The 22,868-nt window shown below is 38.7% G+C and overlaps 1 protein-coding gene across 8 annotated transcripts in view; it reads right to left on the reverse strand.

Moving 5' to 3' along the window:
* Positions 1-22,868, reverse strand: part of LOC135224510 (myb-like protein P) — an 871,197-nt gene that overhangs the window by 309,877 nt on the left and 538,452 nt on the right. For all 8 annotated transcript variants that reach the window (XM_064263552.1, XM_064263551.1, XM_064263553.1 and 5 more), the window contains one exon: positions 10,751-10,896. In XM_064263552.1, the coding sequence (XP_064119622.1) occupies positions 10,751-10,896 (146 nt within the window). The remainder of the gene's footprint in view (positions 1-10,750; positions 10,897-22,868) is intronic.

Raw genomic sequence — 22,868 nt, forward strand, 5'->3', positions numbered from 1 at the left:
ACCAAGAAATTCCTGAAGCCGAACCAAGTAAGACTCTGGGAAAACATATGGAGCAATCCGGTATCACACAACAAACATGCAACATGGCTCCAGGATGTCAAGGAAGAAGAAACAGGGAGAATAAAACAAAGATTCATTGACATCACGACAGACACAGTCAGACACCAACTAAAGAAAATGCCACTCTGGAAAGCCCCAGGTCCCGATAAAGTCCATGGATACTGGCTCAAAAACTTTAAGGCCCTACACCCATGAATAGCAGAACAACTCCAGCATTGTATCTCAAATCACTATGCACCCAAATGGATGACCACAGGAAGAACATCCTGAGTACAAAAAGACAAGAGTAAGGGAAATATAGCCAGTAACTACAGGCCTATCACCTGCCTACCAATAATGTGGAAATTACTAACAGGTATCATCAGTGAAAGGCTATACAATTACCTAGAGGAGACAAACTCCATCCCCCACCAACAGAAAGGCTGCAGAAGGAAGTGTAGGGGCACAAAAGACCACCACCTGATAGACAAAATGGTAATGAAGAACAGTAGGAGAAGAAAAACCAACCTAAGCATGGCATGGATAGACTATAAGAAAGCCTTCGACATGATACCACACACATGGCTAATAGAATGCCTGAAAATATATGGGGCAGAGGAAAACACCATCAGCTTCCTCAAAAATACAATGCGCAACTGGAATACAATACTTACAAGCTCTGGAATAAGACTAGCAGAGCTTAATATCAGGAGAGGGATCTTCCAGGGCTACTCACAGTCCCCACTACTCTTCGTAGTAGCCGTGATTCCCATGACAAAGTACTACAGAAGATGGATGCCGGGTACCAACTCAAGAAAAGAAGCAACAGAATCAACCAGCTGATGTTCATGGACAACATCAAGCTGTATGGTAAGAGCATCAAGGAAATAGATACCCTAATCCAGACTGTAAGGATTGTATCTGGGGACATCAGGATGGAGTTTGGAATAGAAAAATGCGCCTTAGTCAACATACAAAAAGGCAAAGTAACGAGAACTGAAGGGATAAAGCTACCAGATGGGAGCAACATCAAACACATAGATGAGACGGGATACAAATACCTGGGAATAATGGAAGGAGGGGATATAAAACACCAAGTGATGAAGGACACGATAAGGAAAGAATATATGCAGAGATTCAAGGTGATACTCAAGTCAAAACTCAATGCCGGAAATATGATAACAGCCATAAACACATGGGCAATGCCAGTAATCAGATACAGCGCAGGAATAGTGGAATGGACGAAGGCAGAACTCCGCAGCATAGATCAGAAAACCAGGAAACATATGACAATACACAAAGCACTAGTACACCCAAGAGCAAATACGGACAGACTATACATAACACGAAAGGAAGGAGGGAGAGGACTACTAAGTATAGAGGACTGCGTCAACATTGAGAACAGAGCATTGGGGCAATATCTGAAAACCAGTGAAGATGAGTGGCTAAAGAGTGCATGGGAAGAAGGACTAATAAAAGTAGACGAAGACCCAGAAATATAGACAGGAGAATGACAGACAAAACAGAGGACTGGCACAACAAACCAATGCACGGACAATACATGAGACAGACTAAAGAACTAGCTAGCAATGACATATGGCAATGGTTACAGAGGGAAGAGCTAAAGAAGGAAACTGAAGGAATGATAACAGCGGCACAAAGAACAATAGACGGAAATAACATCTCTCCCATATGTAGGAAGTGCAATACGAAAAATGAAACCATAAACCACATAGCAAGTGAATGCCCGGCACTTGCACAGAACCAGTAAAAAAGAGGCATGATTCAGTGGCAAAAGCCCTCCACTGGAGTCTGCAAGAAACATCAGCTACCTTGCAGTAATAAGTGGTACGAGCACCAACCTGAGGGAGTGATAGAAAATGATCGGGCAAAGATCCTCTGGGACTTTGGTATCAGAACGGATAGGGTGATACGTGCAAATAGACCAGACGTGATGTTGATTGCAAATAGACCAGACGTGACGTTGATTGACAAAGTCAAGAAGAAAGTATCACTCATTGATGTCGCAATACCATGGGACACCAGAGTTGAAGACAAAGAGAGGGAAAAAATGGATAAGTATCAAGATCTGAAAATAGAAATAAGGATATGGGATATGCCAGTGGAAATCGTACCCATAATCATAGGAGCACTAGGCACGATCCCAAGATCCCTGAAAAGGAATCTAGAAAAACTAGAGGCTGAAGTAGCTCCAGGACTCTTGCAGAAGAGTGATCCTAGAAACGGTGCACATAGTAAGAAAAGTGATGGACCCCTAAGGAGGCAGGATGCAACCCGGAACCCCTCACTATAAATACCACCTGGTCGAATTGGACTGTGATAGAGCACAAAATAAAAAAAAAAAAAAAAAAAAAAAAATGTACCCCCAGGCTCACCTCATGGCGAGGAGAGAGAGAAGGTACAGAAAACCCCCTATGCTTCCTTCCAAAGACATGCCAGCCGCAGATAAAGGTCCTAATGAACTACAATTTTTGAAAACTGATTCCGCTTCTTTGAGATATGATGCAAAGATTGACTTGCACTTCAATATATGTTGATTGCAAGATATAGAGGGAAGCGTTATGTCGGTAGGCAAGGGAAGTAGCTACCGCTCGAACCTCATACTCTAACCTTAATTAAATGTAGTCTTCTGACTCCGAGTGTGCACCTCAGAAATTAAGTCTCTAAAAAAACAGGAGATTGCATTTCTTGATATTGGCGGGAGGGGTTCTGAATAGAGCACCAGAAAGCTAGAGAGGCCTCTGATCTACTCAGTCCTCTGAAGATAAGAATCTCAAAGCTCTAGTTAGGTAGAGAGGTCTCTCCTCTTCCTCCAGACCAAGGATGTTCAATAGACTTTTAATGGAGAAGGAACAAGGCTGGGCTAGGAAGGGTTTTTGTTTAGCAAGGGGTTCAAAGGCTGGGCACGAGAGCCACCTCAACACTACGTTGAGATTCCATGAGACGTCCTCCAATCTCTTTTGTCTAGTCATGTCGAAGGATTTGACAAGATTATTGAGGTCTTGGTTGGAGGAAAGGGCCAACCCTCTGTGCTTGAAAACAGAGCCTAGCATGGATCTATACCCTTTAATTGTAGAGGATAACTTCTTGTGTGATCTCAAGAAGAGCAGGAAGTCAGCAATCTGACTGTCCATTTAGACTGGTAGAGGTTGCTAGAAAACTGGCACCTGCAGCCACTCTTGAAAACCCTTTCACTTTGACGAGGCTTTGGACAGTCTGAAGCCTGTCAGGGACGAAGCAGACAACCCTTGGTGGAACCTGTGTTACAGTGGGATTGTCTGAGAAGAGAGAGTTTTTGAGGAGCAATCTTGGAAAATCTACCATAAGATGTATCAGATCTGGGAACCATTCTTTCGTCAGCCAGAAAGAAACCCCTACCCATAGAGGTGCCTTGATGAGAGGACAGCTTGTTTAGCACCTCTCTGACCATGACGAAAGGAGGAAATGCATTAATGTCTACTCATGACCAGTCCTGGAGCTTCGCATTTGTCGCCAATGCCAGAAGGTCCAGGGTTGGAGAGCAAAGAGGGACATCCAATGACTCTTGGATGTTGTAAATGGGTTGATCAATGGGGTGCCCCAAAGTTTCCATAGATCGCTGCATACCAGAGGGGTCCAGGGTCCATTCCGTGGGAAGAAATTGGTTGTGGCAACTTCAACTCGTCTGCCAAGACAATTAGTTTTCCTTGAATGTAGCGTGTGACAAGGGTTATCTGGTTCCATTCTGCCCTGAGTAGGAGTTCTCCGGAGGCTTCGTAAAGATAGAACGAGTGAGTGCCTTCCTGCTTGCGGATGTAAGTTAGAGCCGTGGTGTTGTTAAATTGGACTATCACCATCTTGCCTAAGATCTTGAGAGAGAATGACTGGAGGCCAAGATAAATGGCTTCATTTCCTTGATATTTATATGGAGGTGTGTCTGATCCATGGACCATGTCCCCAACACTTTTTGGTCTCCTAGAAGGGATCGCCAACCTCAGTCTGACATGTATGAATACAAGACTACGTAGGTCAGGGTTTAGAGGTAGAAAGATTACCCCTGAAATGGTCTTCCTTCACACGTGATGAGAAAAGCGTATGAATCCTGGTTGGCCTTGAGAAAATACCGCAGAGGTCCCATGTGCAGTCTGCCCACCATCACAAACTGCTCAAAGGAGGCCAAGGTGCCCCAGAAGACTTATCCACTGGTTGGGCGAGCACACCAAGAGAGAGAAAAACTGTTGGAATGTGCAGAGGCAAGAGTCGATCTTCCTTGAGGGATGGAAAAACCTGAAAATTCTGAGAATTCAGTACCATTCCCAAATAAAGAATCTCCTGTGTTAGAAACAGTTCCAACTTCAGGTTATGAGTTGTGATTTACCGTATATACTCGCATATCATGCGACTTTTGAAACCTAATTTTGAAGCTAATTTGAAAGGGGTTGCATCATACACGCGGCATAAAATTAGCGTACTGTCTATGCTTTCCCAAATCGGCAGATCGCGATAGGTACTACCGGAGGAAAACAGTAGATCTTTTAAAAAGTTATGCTTTACTTGTACTTCACTATATCCAATAATATTGTATGCATTCTCATATTACTATTGTATTTTAAAATACAAAAGAGCGATCGTGCGCCATTTGCATTATTTTGGTTTATACAACATGTTTAACTGTTCTAGACTATAATATAACCATCTATAATTTCCAAATTAGTTGATTAAGGCACAACACCGAAGGATTTTTTACTTTTTGTTTTACTCAGTAAAAGAAACATTTGTTACTTGAACTATTATTTTCATTTTAGGATACGCAGGTAAGTGAAAATTTATTAAAGTAAAAAAAAAATGCATAAAATTAATAAACTAAAATCCTCCAAAGTCGTTCTCCGTGTCCGTATCATCAAATACTGCTCTGAATTCTTTGCCATCAAGGCAGTCATCATATTCGTCATCTTCCAGATCTTTGATCATTTCATCTTCATCTCCTGCATCTTCGTATAGGACATCGTCAATTCATATGGAAGGCATAGTCTTGTCACCGTGGCGAGCTCCCTGGCGTGGCTTTTAAAGATCTGCCCTTATGCTAATTCTACAACAACAACAACTGCCCGTGTGTGACAGACCTTTGAATGTCTTGAGACAAACCCCGAGGCTATAATTATAAGATTATAAGGGGTTTTCATTCCCAGGTACTTTAATCTCCTTTCTATTCGGCCCTGCTCTCTCTCCTCTCTCTCTACTCTCTCTCTCGTCTCTCTCTCTCTCTCTCTCTCTCTCTCTCTCTCTCTCCCCTAAATCTTACAGCTGTCCGAGCGAGAGCTTTTTTTATGGGACAACATAGGCCTTCATTTTGCTTTTTCCATACCTATTTATTTTGTATACGATTGCCCTTTCTCGGCTGTGAAGTTGATGTCTATCCATGGCTGTGAGAAATAACTTGTAAGTCGGTGTCAAAGTCACTCCACACTTCAGTCAGGCCAAAACTTTGCCATATCGCATTCAAGCAATATTCAGTCATTGTTTCCTATCTATTATTTTCTCAGAGAGAGAGAGGAGAGAGAGAGAGAGAGAGAGAGAGAGAGAGAGAGAGAGAGAGAGAGAGAGAGAGAGAGAGAGAGAGAGTCTGTCTGTATACGATTGTTTATTTTCTCACTCGTCAAACTTACTGTTATGCTTTATTTCATATTTCCTTGCTCACCAATTTATTCTATACCTACGATATTAAGAAATCAAGATATGTGTAGAAGGGAGAACTGCCTCCAGACTGTACAGTCAGTATGGATTTAAACACATGTGGAACTGGTTGAAATATTCGCAGCAGCACCAAAATGAGATGCCCTGTTGATAGAAAATCTGACTCCGTTTCTTGTTATTGCATAAAAAACTTTATCAATCGTGAACCTACGTAATTTATTTAGAATTCTGCGCAACGGAAAAGATAATATTTGATATCTGCAATGGGAGAAATGGTTTTCTCTCTGTTGTTGTTATAAATTTGGCAGATATGCGATCAAACACGTGGGTGGACCAAAACAGCCCAGCCAGAGAGCTCCGCTCATTTTGTAAATACTATTGTTTGGCGTGCTAGGCTTACCCGATTCATTTGGGTGTGCGCTGCAGCTGCTGCTACTGGTACTCAAATAATCGCATTTTTCTTACTTATCCAAGAGTTGACCATGGAAAATCCCAAGATTAACCAAAAATCCCAAGATAATAAAATAATTGACATATGCCAAGCTTTGGAGTCCTAAATATTTACTCTGTCTATCAAGAAAAGATACTGATAAATTGAATTGACGGTATCTTTCCTGAGAGAGGAGAGAGAGAGAGAGAGAGAGAGAGAGAGAGAGAGAGAGGAGAGAGAGAGAGACGAGAGAGAGAGGAGAGAGGAGAGAGTATTCCTCATGTAATCAGTAAAATACACTAATAAAAACAAAAACTACATACTGTATGCAAAGCACACACATCATCGTTAGCTTCCCGTGTGTTACGTGTAAACGTTCATTCTAAGAAATTCACAGAGTAGTATAACTAACACCTGATTGGCTGGTTGGTAGCCATGGAGATCTGTTATCCAATGACTGCCCTCTGCTTCTGTTCTATTTATAGACATATGCCGTGGATGACACTAGGTTTGAACGTTACCATGTTCGTGATTTTCTGACTGCTGACGGCAAAAATTACTCGATAATTTTCTTAATATAATAATTTCTTCGTGAAAACAATAATATAACGTGATCATTTTAACTTTAATGTATAGTGGTATGAAAAATACCAGTGTGTCGTAGCGATGCGTCATCAATATAGTGGTATGAAAATACCACATGGTGTTGTAGCGATACGTAATCACAAAGTACAAATCCTTTTCCCGGACCATCCTCAAAATTTTACGACTCTTCAACTGCAAGATCGATATGGTGATATATATTATATAGTCATACTTATTGTTGAAATTCACAAGTTGAACTGCTAAACATTATTAGATTTTGATTGTTATGTACATATATTTTTTGCGTTTTACGGAATGTTTGTTTTGAAAATAACAGCTATTAGTGAACATATGATATACATTCTCCCACTATTTTATTATAGGTGATCTTAATTATCTCACATTCATGTAACAGTATTATATTAATATTTATTTAAATAAACTGTAATTAATAAATAACAATAATGAAAAACATAAAGGAAAAAAATGTTTTTGCTGCAGTAGTGATGTTTGTTTGATTATGCATCTGACCTCACATTTCCGAAATTGAAAAATTCCAAAAACCGAAACATCGGAATGTGTGTGTACTGCACATTTTTGTAAACACGCACACAATGTCTACACATTTACTGATACCCGTTGGTGAAAGACTCAAATTACAGTATTTATTTCTGAGAGAGAGAGAGAGAGAGAGAGAGAGAGAGAGAGAGAGAGAGAGAGAGAGAGAGAGAGAGAGAGAATGATTTAGGACTCCAAGGCGTGTTATTTTTACAATTATTTTATTATCTTGGGATTCTTTTTTAATCTTGAGATCTTCTATTCAATTCTCGAGATTAGTAAGAAAATTACCGTAACTTCACTAGCAGCAGCACACATCTGAACGACTCGGCCATTAGCACGCTAAACCACCAACCTTATGAACTGACCTCGGAAAAGGAACTCGCATGATACATGAGATAAATGACAAAACCACTGTTTATTGGTGAAAATTTTGGGGTCGCATGATATGCGAGATCGCACGTTACTTGAGTATATACGGTAAGTCCTCCGTGCACATTTCCTTCAATTGGGAATGAAGAAGCCAGTTGTCCAAATACAGGGAGGAGTTGATCCTAAGGAAGTGGAGCCACTTGCTGAGAGGAGCGAGCACACAAGTGAAGACCTGAGGGGTTGTCGAGAGGCCGAAGCATAAGGCCCGAGACTGAAAAACTGTTTTGAAAGATGAAACAGAGGTACTTCATGGAGTCCAGATGTATGGGGATGTGCAAGTACACATCCTGCACATCTAAGGATATCATACAGTCGCCCCAATGAATTGGAGACATAACAGTGGCTCGTTTCCATATTAAACTTTGTCTTCAAAACAAAGAGACTCAGAGCACTGACATTGAGGATGGGCCTCCAACCCCGCCGATGACTTGGAAACTACAAAGAGCCAGTTGTAGAACCGATCTAATTCATGACACTAGACTTTTTCCACAGTTCTCTTGAGGAGGAGTTGACTTCCTGTGAAAGGGCCGAGAATATCTCAGAGCCTTCTGAGTAAGCCGTAAAAGGGATGGGAGACTTGACTAGAGGTCTTTTCTTGAAAAGAATGGAGTATACCTCCTTCAGAACTTGGAACTATCCATGGGTCTGCACCTCTGCAATTCCATTCCTCCCAAAAGAAGAAAAGTCTGGCTCCTACAGGAGCACAAACGACAGGTCTTTCATTTCTTGGAAGATTTGAACAAAGGTTTCTTAGCTGACTTTGAAAAACATAGATTGGTTCGTGGTCTTATCTGGAGTCCCTGTCTGCCTCCACAAAAGGGCTTAAGTTGAAGGGGAGAAACAGACTTGGAAGATGAGGATTCCTTTGGACATTTAGTGAACTGCACCAACAGGTCTTGGGTAGACTACTTCTGGAGGTCTGACGGGATCTCCAGAGCAGTGGACAGCAGAATATAATTTTGTTGGTCAAGAAGGGTGAAAAGGATAACAGCTTTGATAGGGTAATTCCTTTCATGGTGAAAGAGTACCACAACTCCCTTTTCTATATTATGCCCATGGAGAAGAGGAAGGCAAGTTCTTGGGAACCACTGGATGCCAGGTCTTCAGCCAGGAAAGGGCACTCTTCTGATTTTTTTAGCAAGAGCCACAATGGTCCAGTCAAGGAAACTTAACAAGGTGGTCGAGTTCAGCTGACGAAAACATGACTTTCATCGAAGCGAAGGCACAGATGTCCCCCTGGGAGGAGGCAGCAACTCCTAAAGAGGGAGCTTCTCCGGTAGCACAGGAGAAGTATCTATTGCGAATAAGTCTGGCAGGAGGCCAAGCTAGGGTGTGTCTGCCCTGTTCTCTCTTCATAGTCAACCAGTCATCGGCCTCCTAGAGGGTTTTCCTTGAAGATGAGGACAGTACCATCTTGGGGAGTTGAGCAGAGGTGTCTGCTTGGTTCCTCATAAAGAAGGTAGAGGCCACAGAAACTGAAGAGGCAGTCAAGAAAAAATCACAAAAGCAGGCAAAAACATAACGGAGTAATGAAGCATAGGCCGACTGAGAGGTGGTTTCTTCCTAAAAACTCTTCTGCTTCAGAAGAAACTGGCAATAACGGAGGGTTCTGAGAGACCAAGGGAGCAGCTGGGGTCTTCCGAATAAAGCTCATAGTGGTCTCTAACTGGTACTTAATAAACTCCAGCGACAGATCCTTGAGTCAGTGCAGGAAGCTTGTGCCACCGCATTGGGTGGAGTCTGACACTTATATACAGGAGCCGAATGCTCGGGAGGCGATGGAAGCTCGGAGGCAGAAAGGAGTCTAGAAGAGGACGATTTCCGCTTGGGAGGCTCTTTCGGGCAATTGGGAGCCAAGAACTGGCGCTCCACATAAGGAGGAAGCGACTCCGAACTGTCCCAGTCCAACTCCTGGGTACAAGCCTAAGAGGAGGCAGGGGGCTCAGCAAAGCTTCAGGAGGGTTGGGAGCTGAGACAGGGCTGTGCGCCTCTTAGCAGGAGGAGGGGAGCAGTCAGCTCCATCAGAGTGCTCTTGAGAGGGCAAGAAGAGGCAGTACATACGGCACAAATGCGCTTCTTGTCGGGGCTGAAGGCTTTGAGTTGGAGGAGAGCTGATGTGCACTTACACTAATGTCTTTCCACTGCACTAATGTCGACACCTGGGGGGTGGCAGGTACGACTGAGGGGGTGACAACCCATGGGCAAACTCAGCTGGCCTCCCTTCAACCTCCGGTATGTCTTCTCCAAGGTTTAGGGAAGCATGATGGGGACCTTCGGCTAGGAGCACCAACGGGACAGGAAGCCACCTCCTACACAGATGCAACACTATCACTTTTCACAGGAGCTGACACTTTCTTGGAGAGCACTTTCACTGAAGTACCTAACTGACACTGGACTTTATTAGCCTAGAAGAATCAAAGTTAGCCCTACCTTCGGCTCTAGAGTTTGCTTTTCTTTCTCTCCCTTTCAAGCTTAAGCAAATAAGATTTTAAAGATTCCAACTACGTCTCATCCCAGTCATGACATTCAACACTGGTATTCTCAATATCATATTCCTAGCCCCTAAATTTGACACATTTGGTATGAGAGTTGGCTGATGACTTAACTAACCTAGTCTTACATCCTTCACTAGAAAAGCATTATCTGAACTTCTGAGTAAAAGTAAGTAAGTAACCAATGAAACAAAGAATCATAAACAAAGGGATAATATCACCAGCAAAGCTGGTAATTCATTAAGTTACAACAAATTCTGAGTATATCACCAAACAAACGGTGATGGGAGGCTGCAGGAATGAACGATGTTGGTCAGACGCTGCCACAAAAACAACCGAGTTCTCTGTCATGTCGGTTTGCTCTTTGCCCCAAAAGTGGGTGGGGTTAAAGTCACCTACACTATAGACAGTTGAATAGTTACTGCGAATTTTGAATTTTTAGGCTGCCATGGTTTTGAAAAATAATAGCTTGTAATTACTAAGCAAGTTATTTATATAAAACTTAAGTGTTTTGCATTACCTCTTTGGCTTTTTCTAGTTCTTGCTTAAGGAGAGCCTTCTGCATGATGCTTTGAGCATGAGCAACCAATTCTTGGTGGGATGGTGGTCTTCGAGGGCCACTGCCAACATTATTCATACTTAAGTTCTTGCCAAGAGAATTAAACACTGCAAAGAAAATAAATATACATTTTCATTAGTACACAATAGTATATACAACAAAGAATTATGCAAATAATAAATTATGTTAGTAGCCATTAACAATACTGCTCCTTTACCTATTTAAATTTTAAAGTTTTATACATGAATACACTCCAACACAACAACAAAGTTAAAATTTTCAGATTTTTTACCAAAAACACACACCCTGACTATAATAAGCAAATCACATCATATAGGTTAAATTTGCAAAACTAAAACATTCACATAATTAACAACACTGTACTATATGCATGAAGTAATTGTAACTTCTCAGATAGACAAGCTCATACAGATCTGGAAGACAGTCTATTTCTGGCTTAGTACACCTTATCATCATGATAATATTTTTGGTGTTTCTTTGAGAACACTAATATTACATAATTTATGGTAAGGTAATTACTCTTCAAATTTATGTTAGTATTTTCAAAGCGCTAAATGTTAGCTGGCATCAATGCCAGTTATATCTGCAAGTGTGTCTTCTATGTTATGAGGAGCCCAAATGATAGCTGGCATCAATGCCAGTTATATCTGCAAGTTTGTCTTCTATGTTATGAGGAGCCCAGAAACTTTGAGCGGGAAAATATGTGAATGGGTGTTATTGGTGCATCAATTGTCAAACAATTCCCTGGCTTTGGCATTGCCATGGATCATATAATAATTACTTAGCATTTATATACATGTTCATCTGTTTGAAAAAAATGCTGAATTTGTTAAGACTCCTTTTGCAATAGTAAAAGTAATTTTTTCTGACATCTATTATTTGGTTTACATTATAAGTGTTCAAGTTTCCTGTTTGTTCATGTATGTTTTATCTAAAAGAAAACTATTGTTTTGATCTTTCCAAGCTTGTTTTTGATTGTTCTGGATTATCATTAGTCTGCTATATTTCCTGTAATAAATGCATATCTTGCATTACTTCACTAATTTTTTAAAATTCAACCTATCATACTACACAGTAGTCCCTCTTTTTACACGGGGTTTTGGTTCCAAAGACCCCAATGCAAAAATAATTCTGTGCATACCAATTTTGGCCCAGTTAGGTATTTAATTTTCTTGGTAATCTCAACAAATACTAATAGTATGATCAAATTATTTGAAATGTTTCGTGGAAAGCCATTAGTTTGTCTGATGAAATGCTTTTTGACCTTTTGAAAGTACTTTTATTTATTACAGTTACAAAATATTTTACTTTGGATGAAATTTACTTGACACGATCAACAACCATCTCGTAGGCTAGTCACGACTACAACCAACTAGGCCACACATACTGCAAAGTTATTTGATAAGTTTCATGGAAACAGATTACTTTGGCAAATGCAAATCTTAATACCTTAACAAGACGCTTTTATTTAGAAGAATTGTATTAATAAAGTGAAGATGAAAATAATTTAAATCGATGCACAAGAATAGTATCACTCGCTCTTGTACGTTACAGACGATATTGCATGCGGTGCACTCTCTCTCTCTCTCTCTCTCTCTCTCTCTCTCTCTCTCTCTCTCTCTCTCTCTCTCTCTCCCCACAAAATTCACAAGCAAAAAGAAATGTGGCAACTTGTACCTTGTTTGGTTAATGCTCGAGAAATATCCGATTGTTTAAATTCATCATCAAATCTTTACCACAACTGACAAAAAATTAATCTTGTAATAGAACAAATTTGATATTCAATAATTAAACAATTAAATGGACAGTGATCAATAATGTACTAATCACCTGATTTAGTCATGTTTTTTGGGTACAGGACTGAAGTGTCTGATTGTTGCTTGCGAGATCTCCTTCCTCATAGATCTCTGCATTTCAAAGTAGGGTGCCAATGCACTTTCTATGGGCCTCTTGATCTTGAGAGATCTCTCGAATGAATGATCGATCTCGAAAATTCTATCAATGACATTCCGTGTCATTCTTAACATTTCTCCAATCGCCTCCAGTGTTAGTGTTTGTTTGTGTGGTGTTTTTAAGTTATGGAACCAGTGGTTATTCGGCAAAGGGACCAACGGCTTCACGTGACCATAAATACACATATCTCACTCCTCAAAAGAATGCCCGAGAATCAAACTCACGGCCACCAAAGTGGGAGGCCAACACCACACCGACCATGCCACTGAGGTGCTAGTGTTAGTATTGGTGGCTCATTAAATTCATTGCCGTGTCCTTCCATTTCCTCCTCCTCCCTGACGAGTTGTTCTTGTTTGTCATCTGTGAGGGCTTCATTTGAATGACCCAAAAGTTTGTCTTGCACCTCATCAGGAAGTAAATTATTAAATCTCTCACCACCAACTTTCCTGAGCCATCCTTACAACATTCTTAAATTGAGAAACAACACTTGGAAAGCCCTCAAAGTCATTCACAACATCGGGCCATAATTTTCTCCAGTATGAATTCACGCACTTTGTAGATAATTCATCATGGGCTTCTTTAATAAAAGCAATGCAGTTGGCTACCGTATATTTCGGCGTATAAGTCGACCCTTTAGCCCCAAAAAATCATGCCAAAATTAGGGGGTCGACTTATCTAACGGTAACAAAAAGTGAATCTTGATTATTTTGGCATATCGGTACAGGAATCCAGGCTTTACAGTTGGCTAATAACAATGACAGCCTTGTTGAGGTAACTATGTATGTAAATACCAGTATTAAAAACATTTCGCACTGTAATACGACAATAATAATACATTAGAACATCCATTACTTTAAATAAAATGAAAAAAATCAAAGTAACTTGAAGAAACCCCAATCGCACAGCAAGTGTAAACATTGCTTAGCCATTTGTAGTACCGTAACTAAGAAGGATGCGTTCACTCTGACAGTTTTGTATTTACCGGGTATTGTTCAAAAACATTTATATATGGTATGAAATCTTTATTTATCACATAAAATAAAATAAAAAAAATTTGTATTTAATGGTAAATATGTATTTAAAATCCTTTTAACAACCCAATCAAATCATTAACTTGAGTGGCAGTTTGTACATACATATATACGTAGGCTGTTATGCAGCGTTAGTTAGCGCTTTGTTTATTTACATTACACACGAGTAACGTATCTTTCGTTATATCATTTCTAATCCTATTTGCCGGTATCCATCTTTTATATATTACACAGATTTTTTAATATACCGAGTATATTACCAGTATTTCATATGGTAAGTAGAGCAACTTATGTACCGTAATAACATTCAGGTTATTTTATATGATACGTTTTACCCTGCTGCTTATTTTGAGCGTACGGTTGGCCTCACATTTTATAGGTCGACTAATATACCCGATATTAGTTAAAATCATAAAAATTTACTCAGAATTGGGGCGTCGACTTATCTTCCGGTCGACTTGTACGCCGGAATATACGGTATGTTAAATTTCTTCCATATATCTCTAACACTGATTTCACTTTTATCAAGAGATTCCCTAAGCATTGTGAATGTTTTCTCTGCATATCTGGCCTTAAAACAGAGATTACTCCATGATTCATCAGTTGTAATATAGAGGTTGTGTTTTTAGGAAGGAATGCCAACTCAACGTTAGGGTGAGTAAACTTTATGTTTTCCGGATGACTTGGGCAGTTATCTATGATGAGAAATACAAGCAACAGTGTGGCTGTCCTCCATGCTTTTTTATTAGATCAGTAAAACACTGGCAGCATGTTCATCTCTATTTTTCAAAGTACGCGGGCATTTAATCATATGACCAGCTACATTGCCACACAATAACACAGAGACTCGATCTTTAGATGCTTTGAAACCTGGAGCACTTTTTTCTTCCTTATAAATAAATGTTCTCCTGGGCATTTTTTCCACCATACACCAGCCTCATCTGCATTGAAAACTTGCCCTGGCCTGTAGTTTTTCTCTTTTATGATTTCAGCAAACTCATGTGGGTACATGTCTGCTGTCACATAGTTTGCTGAGGGCGATTCGCCAGTCATTTTTATGTGATGTAGACCCTTATGTTTCTTGAATTTTTTGAACCAGCCCTTGCTGGCTACAAATTTTTATTTGCTACTTACACTTCAACTGTTGGGCCTAACAATATCACTCTCATTGTTATTATCATCATCAACACTATTGTCTAACTCAACTTGATCATCTGTAGCACTTTTACCACTAGCAAATCGAGCATACAGATGCTTAGCCTTTGCCCTAATAAAAAAGGGAATTTAGCAGCACATCATCTGTTCAGGTCTTCAATCCATAAGTTTGGGGCTTTTTCAATTTTCAGTAAAGCATCATCTCGAACATGCATAGTTACTTTTGCTGATCCTGGTATGCACATAGTTAGAGCATCCTTTATGTTCTTTTCTTTGAGTTTTATTGTGCAAACCCTCAATTCATTCATTTCATACTGACAAGCTATTGCTGCATAACTCATTCCACCACTTTTTTTTTTATTTCTTATTTTCTTAGCTGGCTTGTTTTTACTGAAATTGGAAGGCTGTTTTAAAGTCATAGTAATAACTTTTAAAAATTTGAAAACTCCTAAAAATACAGTAGTGCCTCAGGTTACGAAATGAATCCATTCGGAAGCGGCCTTCGTAACCTGATTTTTTTGTATCTAGAACTACGTTTTATATCTAAACTGCCTAATTCGTTCCAAGCCCTATAAAACACCACAGTAAATTTTTTATAATAAAGCTAAATTGACCAATAAACTATGAAATACAACAATTTGGACCATTCAATACCGAACCTTACCTTTCGAGTGAGGCGATATCTGAAAGTGGCAACAAAGGAGGAGAACAAATGGCAGAAAACATGAACACTTAACTTTACAAAACACATTAAAAAATAGCAGAAAACATCAACACTAACCTTTAAGAAACACATTAACAAATGGCAGAAAATATTAACACTTAACTTTACAAAACACTTTAAATTTCTTTTTTTTTTGCCTTTTTCTGATTTTTAAATTTATTTTTTTTTACTTTACGTTTCTTTAACAAATTTCAATTTCTTCACCACTTCCAATTTTCTGTTTTTTCATATCACTTGGACCTTCCTGTTTGCTTACTACTAAAGGCCTCTAAAAAATAAGTATCCAAGGATAATTAATTCTGCCTGCTTTTCAAAATGTTCCTGAAACAACTCCGGCAAACGTCATCGACTGCGCAAGCACACGACCTGTGTAAGCCTTTTCGGGGTCTCTTTTCTACAATGTTTGCACTTTATGAAAAGCAGCTAGAACTGTGGTTCTTAGCCTGGGGGCCACGCCCCACTAGGGGGGCCTCAGCAGTTTTCAGGGGAGGCGCCAGCCTTAAGGGTAAAAAATAAACACCTCTAATTATATTTGTTACTCTCCTAACAATAGTGAGGAATTAATATTCAGAAGTTTATGAAAAAAAGCAAAAGTATCTCCTTTTGACATTAGTTTTCTTTAGTCTACTACTCTTGTTAGGCTCGTTGGGCTGACCTGGGGTGACCAAGTTTTGAATTATTGACATCCCTTCTTATTCCTCGAAACCCCTTCTCTTTCTCATATTTGCTTTATTTTCCTTAAAATCTGGAAGGAAATTTTACTCATAGATGCAAAGGGGGCGTGAAAAAAAGGGGCAAACTCTTAGAGGGGGCGTGGCAATAAAAAGGTTAAGAACCACTGAGCTAGAACATCCTTAATTTCTGCCATTGTCATAGGGTCCTCCACCTCCTCCTCGCCATTGCTAGAGAACTCTTCTTGAATGCCGTTATGTTGCATGGCCTCCAACTCCTTCAGGTCATCCGTCGTAAGCTCCTCTTGGTGCTCCTCGAGAAGGTCATTGATGTCGTCCTCGACAACGACCAGCCCCATGGACTTGCCAAATGCAACGATTTCGTCAAGATCTGGTTGCGAAACAGTTTCAGGATCGTCGACGATATCGAAATGCTCCTTCCAAAATTCCCGCAGGGTTAGGTTTGTGGTATTGGTGATGTCGAAACATCTCTTGAAAAGATGTTTCGTATACAGCTTCTTGAAGTTCGATATCACTTGCTGGTCCATGGGCTGGAGGAGAGGGGTGGTGTTAGGCAGAAGATAAAGAACCTTGATGAAAGAATACTCCTCTAGGATATCTTCCTCGAGGCCAGGAGGGTGAGCAGGGGCATTGTCCAACAACAGCAGACATTTCAGAGGGAAGTGCTTCTCTTCCAAGAATTTCTTCACTGTCGGGCCGAAACACAGATTTACCCACTCAGTGAACAAAAGTCTCATTACCCAGGCTTTCACATTAGCCCTCCACATCACCGGAAGTTTCCCCTTTAGCACTTGTGGGCCTTGAAGGCTCAAGGAGTCTCCGAATGATACACAAACCAACCCCGAGAAGCCTTGAAGACTGGGGTTGCCTTCGATGTCCCTTCTCCTCCATCGTCTTCAGCCTGTGCAATCAGATCACCGAAAATAGCGCTGGCCTTCTGGCAGATTGCCGTTTCGGGTTATCGTATTGCCAGCGATTTCTTTGTCCTTAATCCATCCGAGAAGCAGCCTCTCCATCTCATCATGCACATGACTCCTCTTGTTGAACAAAATAGTCACGCCCTTGGAAGGTGTAACTGCTTTGATGGCTTCCTTCTGCTTAAGGTTGGTGCCTATCGTCGACGGATTTCAGCCGTATTCCTTAGCGATCACACTCAACCGCATGCCAGCTTCATACTTTTTAATTATCTCCATCTTCATCTCCATAGAAAGCATCCTCTTCTTTCCGTGAACTTCAGCAAGTTCACACACAACACAATAAAGTAACTTACAATATACAAAGAAAGCGAAATCACTTAACACAAATTTACGTTAACAAACGAAATCTATGTGAACGAACGAATTCCAGGTGTGTTCGATAACGCTGCTTTGACGAAATGGTTGAGGGATGCCTTTACGTAGGAGCACGATGGGACATATGCTGACCAATGAGAGCAGGATCTTATGGGAGTGATTAGCATCAGGAACCAATGGGAGAGCGGGAGGATGGTGGCGAGTCTACTGAGTTGGCAGCACGCAAGTTTTAAAAATGTTCTCGGCGGCCCAGGCGAATCTCAGTTTACAGTGCATACACCCTTTCGCAACCTGAATTATTTTCATACACAGAAGCAAAAAATCTTCGTCTTTGCTTTCGTAACCTGGATTTTTCATAAGTAGGGACTTTCGTATGTAGAGGTTCCACTACTGCTGAATAACTACAGAAGCTGCCAGGACTACAGATGTACGTGGACTGAGGATCTTGTTTACTGTAGTCCCTGCAGATCAGTGTAAATGTGGAACATGTGGTGCGAAAACATACTTGAAGGTGGGAAATTTAAAACCATGTGTAATCAAAAACCATGTAAAAAAAAAAAAATTCATGTAAAAAAGGGACTACATATATATATATATATATATATATATATATATATATATATATATATATATATATATTATACTATATACATACATTACATACATACATACATACATACATACATACTACCTACATACTATCTATATATATATTATATATATATATATATATATATATATATATATATATATAACATAATATATATTATATATACACATATATAATTATACACACACACACACATATATATATATATATATATAATATAATATATATATATATATATATATATATATATATATATATATATATATACATATATATATACACACACACACACATATATATATATTATATATATTTATATATATTATATATATTGTGGGGATGTGTACCAGACCCCCCCGCGAATAGTTAGAATCCGCGAATGTTTGGAACCCCCCTCTAAAAATGCTCATAAACTCCTAACCTGAACATGCAAACACCAAAGTATCCCTAAAAAGACCATCCTTCATCAAATATACATAAAATATCCTATTATATTTCATATTAATCTTTGAAATATTATTAATACTGTTTTAAAGTAAATCTTACATTTTATGGTTATACATAAATACATACTATGTACGTACTGCATGACTTAGTTGCGTATGTGAAAATAATTCAGTCCCCCCATATGTATTCAGTCATGTACGTTTTCTTTCATACTGTTACTATTGAGACATCCATTTTCTTTTTACAAAGGAAGCAATTGTATGTGAAATCACAAATACCAAATGTCTACTTAAAGTATTATCCTACATCAAATATACCAATGAATTGCTATTATTAATATTATTTTAAAGTCATCTTAACCCTTAAACGCCGACTGGACGTATTTTACGTCAACATTTTTTGTCTCTCGGGTGCCGACTGGATGTATTTTACGTCGACATACAAAAGTTTTTTTAAAAATTCGCGGAAAAATAGTTTTAGGCCTACCAGCCGAAAACTCTTGAATCACGCGCCTTGGGGGATGCTGGGAGTTCACGGATCAAGGTGTTATTTTGTTTACAATCGTTACGCAGGCGCGCAAGCGCGAATTTCTTTCTTGCCGCACTAAAAAGTATCTGTGATACATCTCGGAAATTATTTTGTCACTTTGACATAATTTTTGTACCATTTTAAATCAGCCTTTACATGGAGTATTATATATGAAAATATGCGCATTTTTATGTAGAATACAACAAATAAACACTCATGATTGTAGCTTTTATCGGTTTTGAGATATATTCATATAAATAACGATAAGTGCAAAAATTTCAACCTTCGGTCAACTTTGACTCTACCGAAATGGTCGAAAAACACAATTGTAAGCTAAAACTCTTATATTTTAGTAATATTCAATCATTTACCTTAATTTTGCACCATTTTAAAATTAGCCGTTACATAAAGTTTTATATATGGAAATGTGCACAATTTCATGCACAATACAACTAAAAACAATTTTGAGATATTTTCATATAAAAAATAAGTGACAAATTTTCAACCTTCGGTCAACTTTGACTCTACGAAATGGTCAAAAAATGCAATTGTAAGCTAAAACGCTTATATTCTAGTAATATTCAATATTTACCTTCATTTTGCAACAAATTGGAAGTCTCTAGCACAATATTTCGATTTATGGTGAATTTATGAAAAAAATAACATTTTCTTTACGTCCGCGCGGTAACTCTTCCGAAAAAATCATACGTGCGATTGTGGTAATGTTTGCACCATTTTAAATTTGCCGTTACATAAAGTTTTATGTATGAAAATGTGCGCAATTTCATGTAGAATACAACAAAAAATAATTCAAGGTTGTAGCTTTTCTCATTTTTGAAATATTTGCATATAAATCACGATAAATAGAAAAAACCACGTTCTGTCAACTTTGACTCGCCCAAAATGGTCGAAAAACGCAATTGTAAGCTAAAACTCTTACAGTCTAGTACTATACAGTCATTTATCTTCATTTTGAAATAAATTCGAAGTCTCTAGCACAATATTTAGATTTATGGTGAATTAAAAAAAAAAACATTCCTTCCCTCCGCGCGCGGATTCTCCGCCACAAATCTCCGAAATGCGTACGTCCCATTCTCGGAATATTTGCTACGTTTCATTTCATAGAGTTTTATATATGAAAATGTGCGCAATTTCATGTAGAATAAAACGAAAAATATATGAAGGTTGTAGCTTTTCTTATTTCCGAAATAATTGCATATAAAAAAATATATATAAAAAAATTTGACATTCGGTCAACTTTAACTCGTCAGATATGGTCGAAAACTGCAATTGTAAGCTAATACTCTTACAGTATAGTAATATTCAATCATTTGTCTTCATTTTGAAAGAAATTGGAAGTCTCTAGGACAATATTTAGATTTATGGTGAATTTTTGAAAAAAATATTTGTTTACGTCCGCGCGTTACGAATTCATGCATTATAGTGATAATATTTTCTCTGTGTTGCTTTTATAGTTTTACAATGTGTGTATACCAAAATGATTGGAATTCAGTGTACATTATAACGAAAAAAGAAGTAACTCGTTACCTTTAACCGTTTTGCGCACAGCGCGATTTGAATACAATTATATACGAAATTTAGTTTTTGCGCTATCATATATCGCATTATTTATATATGATAATGATAATTTTTTTCATTTCTGATGGTTGCATACTAAACTTCAGCCAATGACAAAAAAAGGAGCCAAAAAAGAACTCTTAATCTTGAAAACTAAGCGCGCTGTGATTTTTTGAAAAAAAAAAAATTTTTCCGCTTCTGCGCTCACTCCGAAACACCTCCAGTACACGGGAGACAATTTTTTATTTACCGCTTCGGCGTTTAAGGGTTAAACATTTTACCATTAGAAATATATAAACAGCCAATAGTACAGAGAGAGAGAGAGAGAGGGAGAGAGAGAGGAAGAGAGAAAGAGGAGAGAGAGAGAGAGAGAGAGAGAGAGAGAGAGAGAGAGAGAGAGAGAGAGAGAGAGAGAGAGAGAGAGAATTATTATTTTTATGTGATATCATTTAAACTTATTAAACTTACTACTACAGTATTAATCAAAATTAATATTTGAAAATTAGTAAATTATTTTTGTATCATAAAAATGTATTTAGTCATGAAAATAAACATCAAAATACACTAATTAGTGATTATTTTAGTCGGAAAATTCCGCGAATGGGCGAGTCCATCTGTGAATAATTTCTAGATAGGTTCCAAAGAAAAATCCGCAAATGTGAGAGTCCGCGAATCCGGAGAACGCGAATACGGGGGACCCCTCTGTATGTGTATATGTGTGATATATATAATATATTATATATACATATATATATATAGATATATATATATATATATATATATATATTATATCTATATATATAATAATTATATATATACATACACACACAAGAAAATCCCACCAAAAAGGTTTATACCTGTTTTTTTTTAAATAGTTTTATCAAAAAAGTGCATTTTATGATGAAATTCATAAAGAAAACAGCATTTTGTGGATATTTCTCTTAGAAATATATGGTAAATATGTGAATTTTCCATGAATAATAGTGGTTTTCCATGAATAATAGGGGTATATGTTCCAGAGAAAAATCCGTAAAAACAAGAGTCCGAGTATACGAGGGGTTCACTGTGTGTGTGTGTGTATTGTAAAATTAATTGAGTGGTTCATGTTATGGGCCCTGTTCAGTTTTGCATTTTTAATATTAACGTAATTCGTTTATCTTTGCTTTTGGTTTCTGTTGTCAGTTATTAACGTAAGTTTGTAATATCTTTTGACTTTTGTTTATTTTAGGTTTCCACTTTATTATTTAACCACCTCATTTAGGTGGTGGTTTGCTGTTAACCATTATTGTTGGACCCTCCCATCATTTTGTATGTTTTTCTTCTGTTTTTCATATTTGCAAGTGTGTGTGGGTGTGTCCAGCGGTTACCAATGGGCAGTGGGAGTTTTCTTCGATGTCGGGGCATCTGAAAGACCTTTAATCTGCGTACAGCCTCCCGACAGAAGGATTCTTGGACGCTGAAGGCATTTACGGCAGTATCGGCAACTTTATTGACCCCCCATGTGAAGGGAGAGAGAGACTTGGTGTTTCTCCTACTTGGCCTGAATGAGACGTACCGCTCAGGCGTCTTAGATTCAGTGGTTGTAAGAGATGATCATTTGTGTGCGTCATTGCACTGTCTTTGCCTCTCTCTGTTCCAATGTATCCCTGAGGTTGTCATCCGGCGCTTCAGCTGCAGAGAAGTGTAAGCCACCATTAACATATTTCTTTATTATTAGCCTTGTGATCAATGTCGTGTTGGTGGGCTATTGCTGACGTGTCAGTCCAGGAAAGTTTGACCCTTCATGTGTGACCCGTAGGGTTATGAAAGTATTTCATCGCTGGTCTGCAGTATCAATGTGTTAATTATTGGATCGCCAGTCTTCGTCATTTATTTATGATGACGAAAGTGTGTATTGTGGTTTGTTGTTAGGTGTAGGGCATTACTGTATTTAGTTAGTTTTAAGGATTCTTTCCCTCAGCACCCTTTCCTGTCGTGTGTTTATGGTAATTTGTTGTCTTGGTATGTTTGCGGATTCATACCTTCCCCTCTAGCTTTCTCTCCTCCAG

The sequence above is a fragment of the Macrobrachium nipponense genome, chromosome 12 (assembly GCF_015104395.2).
Source record: "Macrobrachium nipponense isolate FS-2020 chromosome 12, ASM1510439v2, whole genome shotgun sequence".
In the NCBI taxonomy this organism is placed as follows: domain Eukaryota; kingdom Metazoa; phylum Arthropoda; class Malacostraca; order Decapoda; family Palaemonidae; genus Macrobrachium; species Macrobrachium nipponense.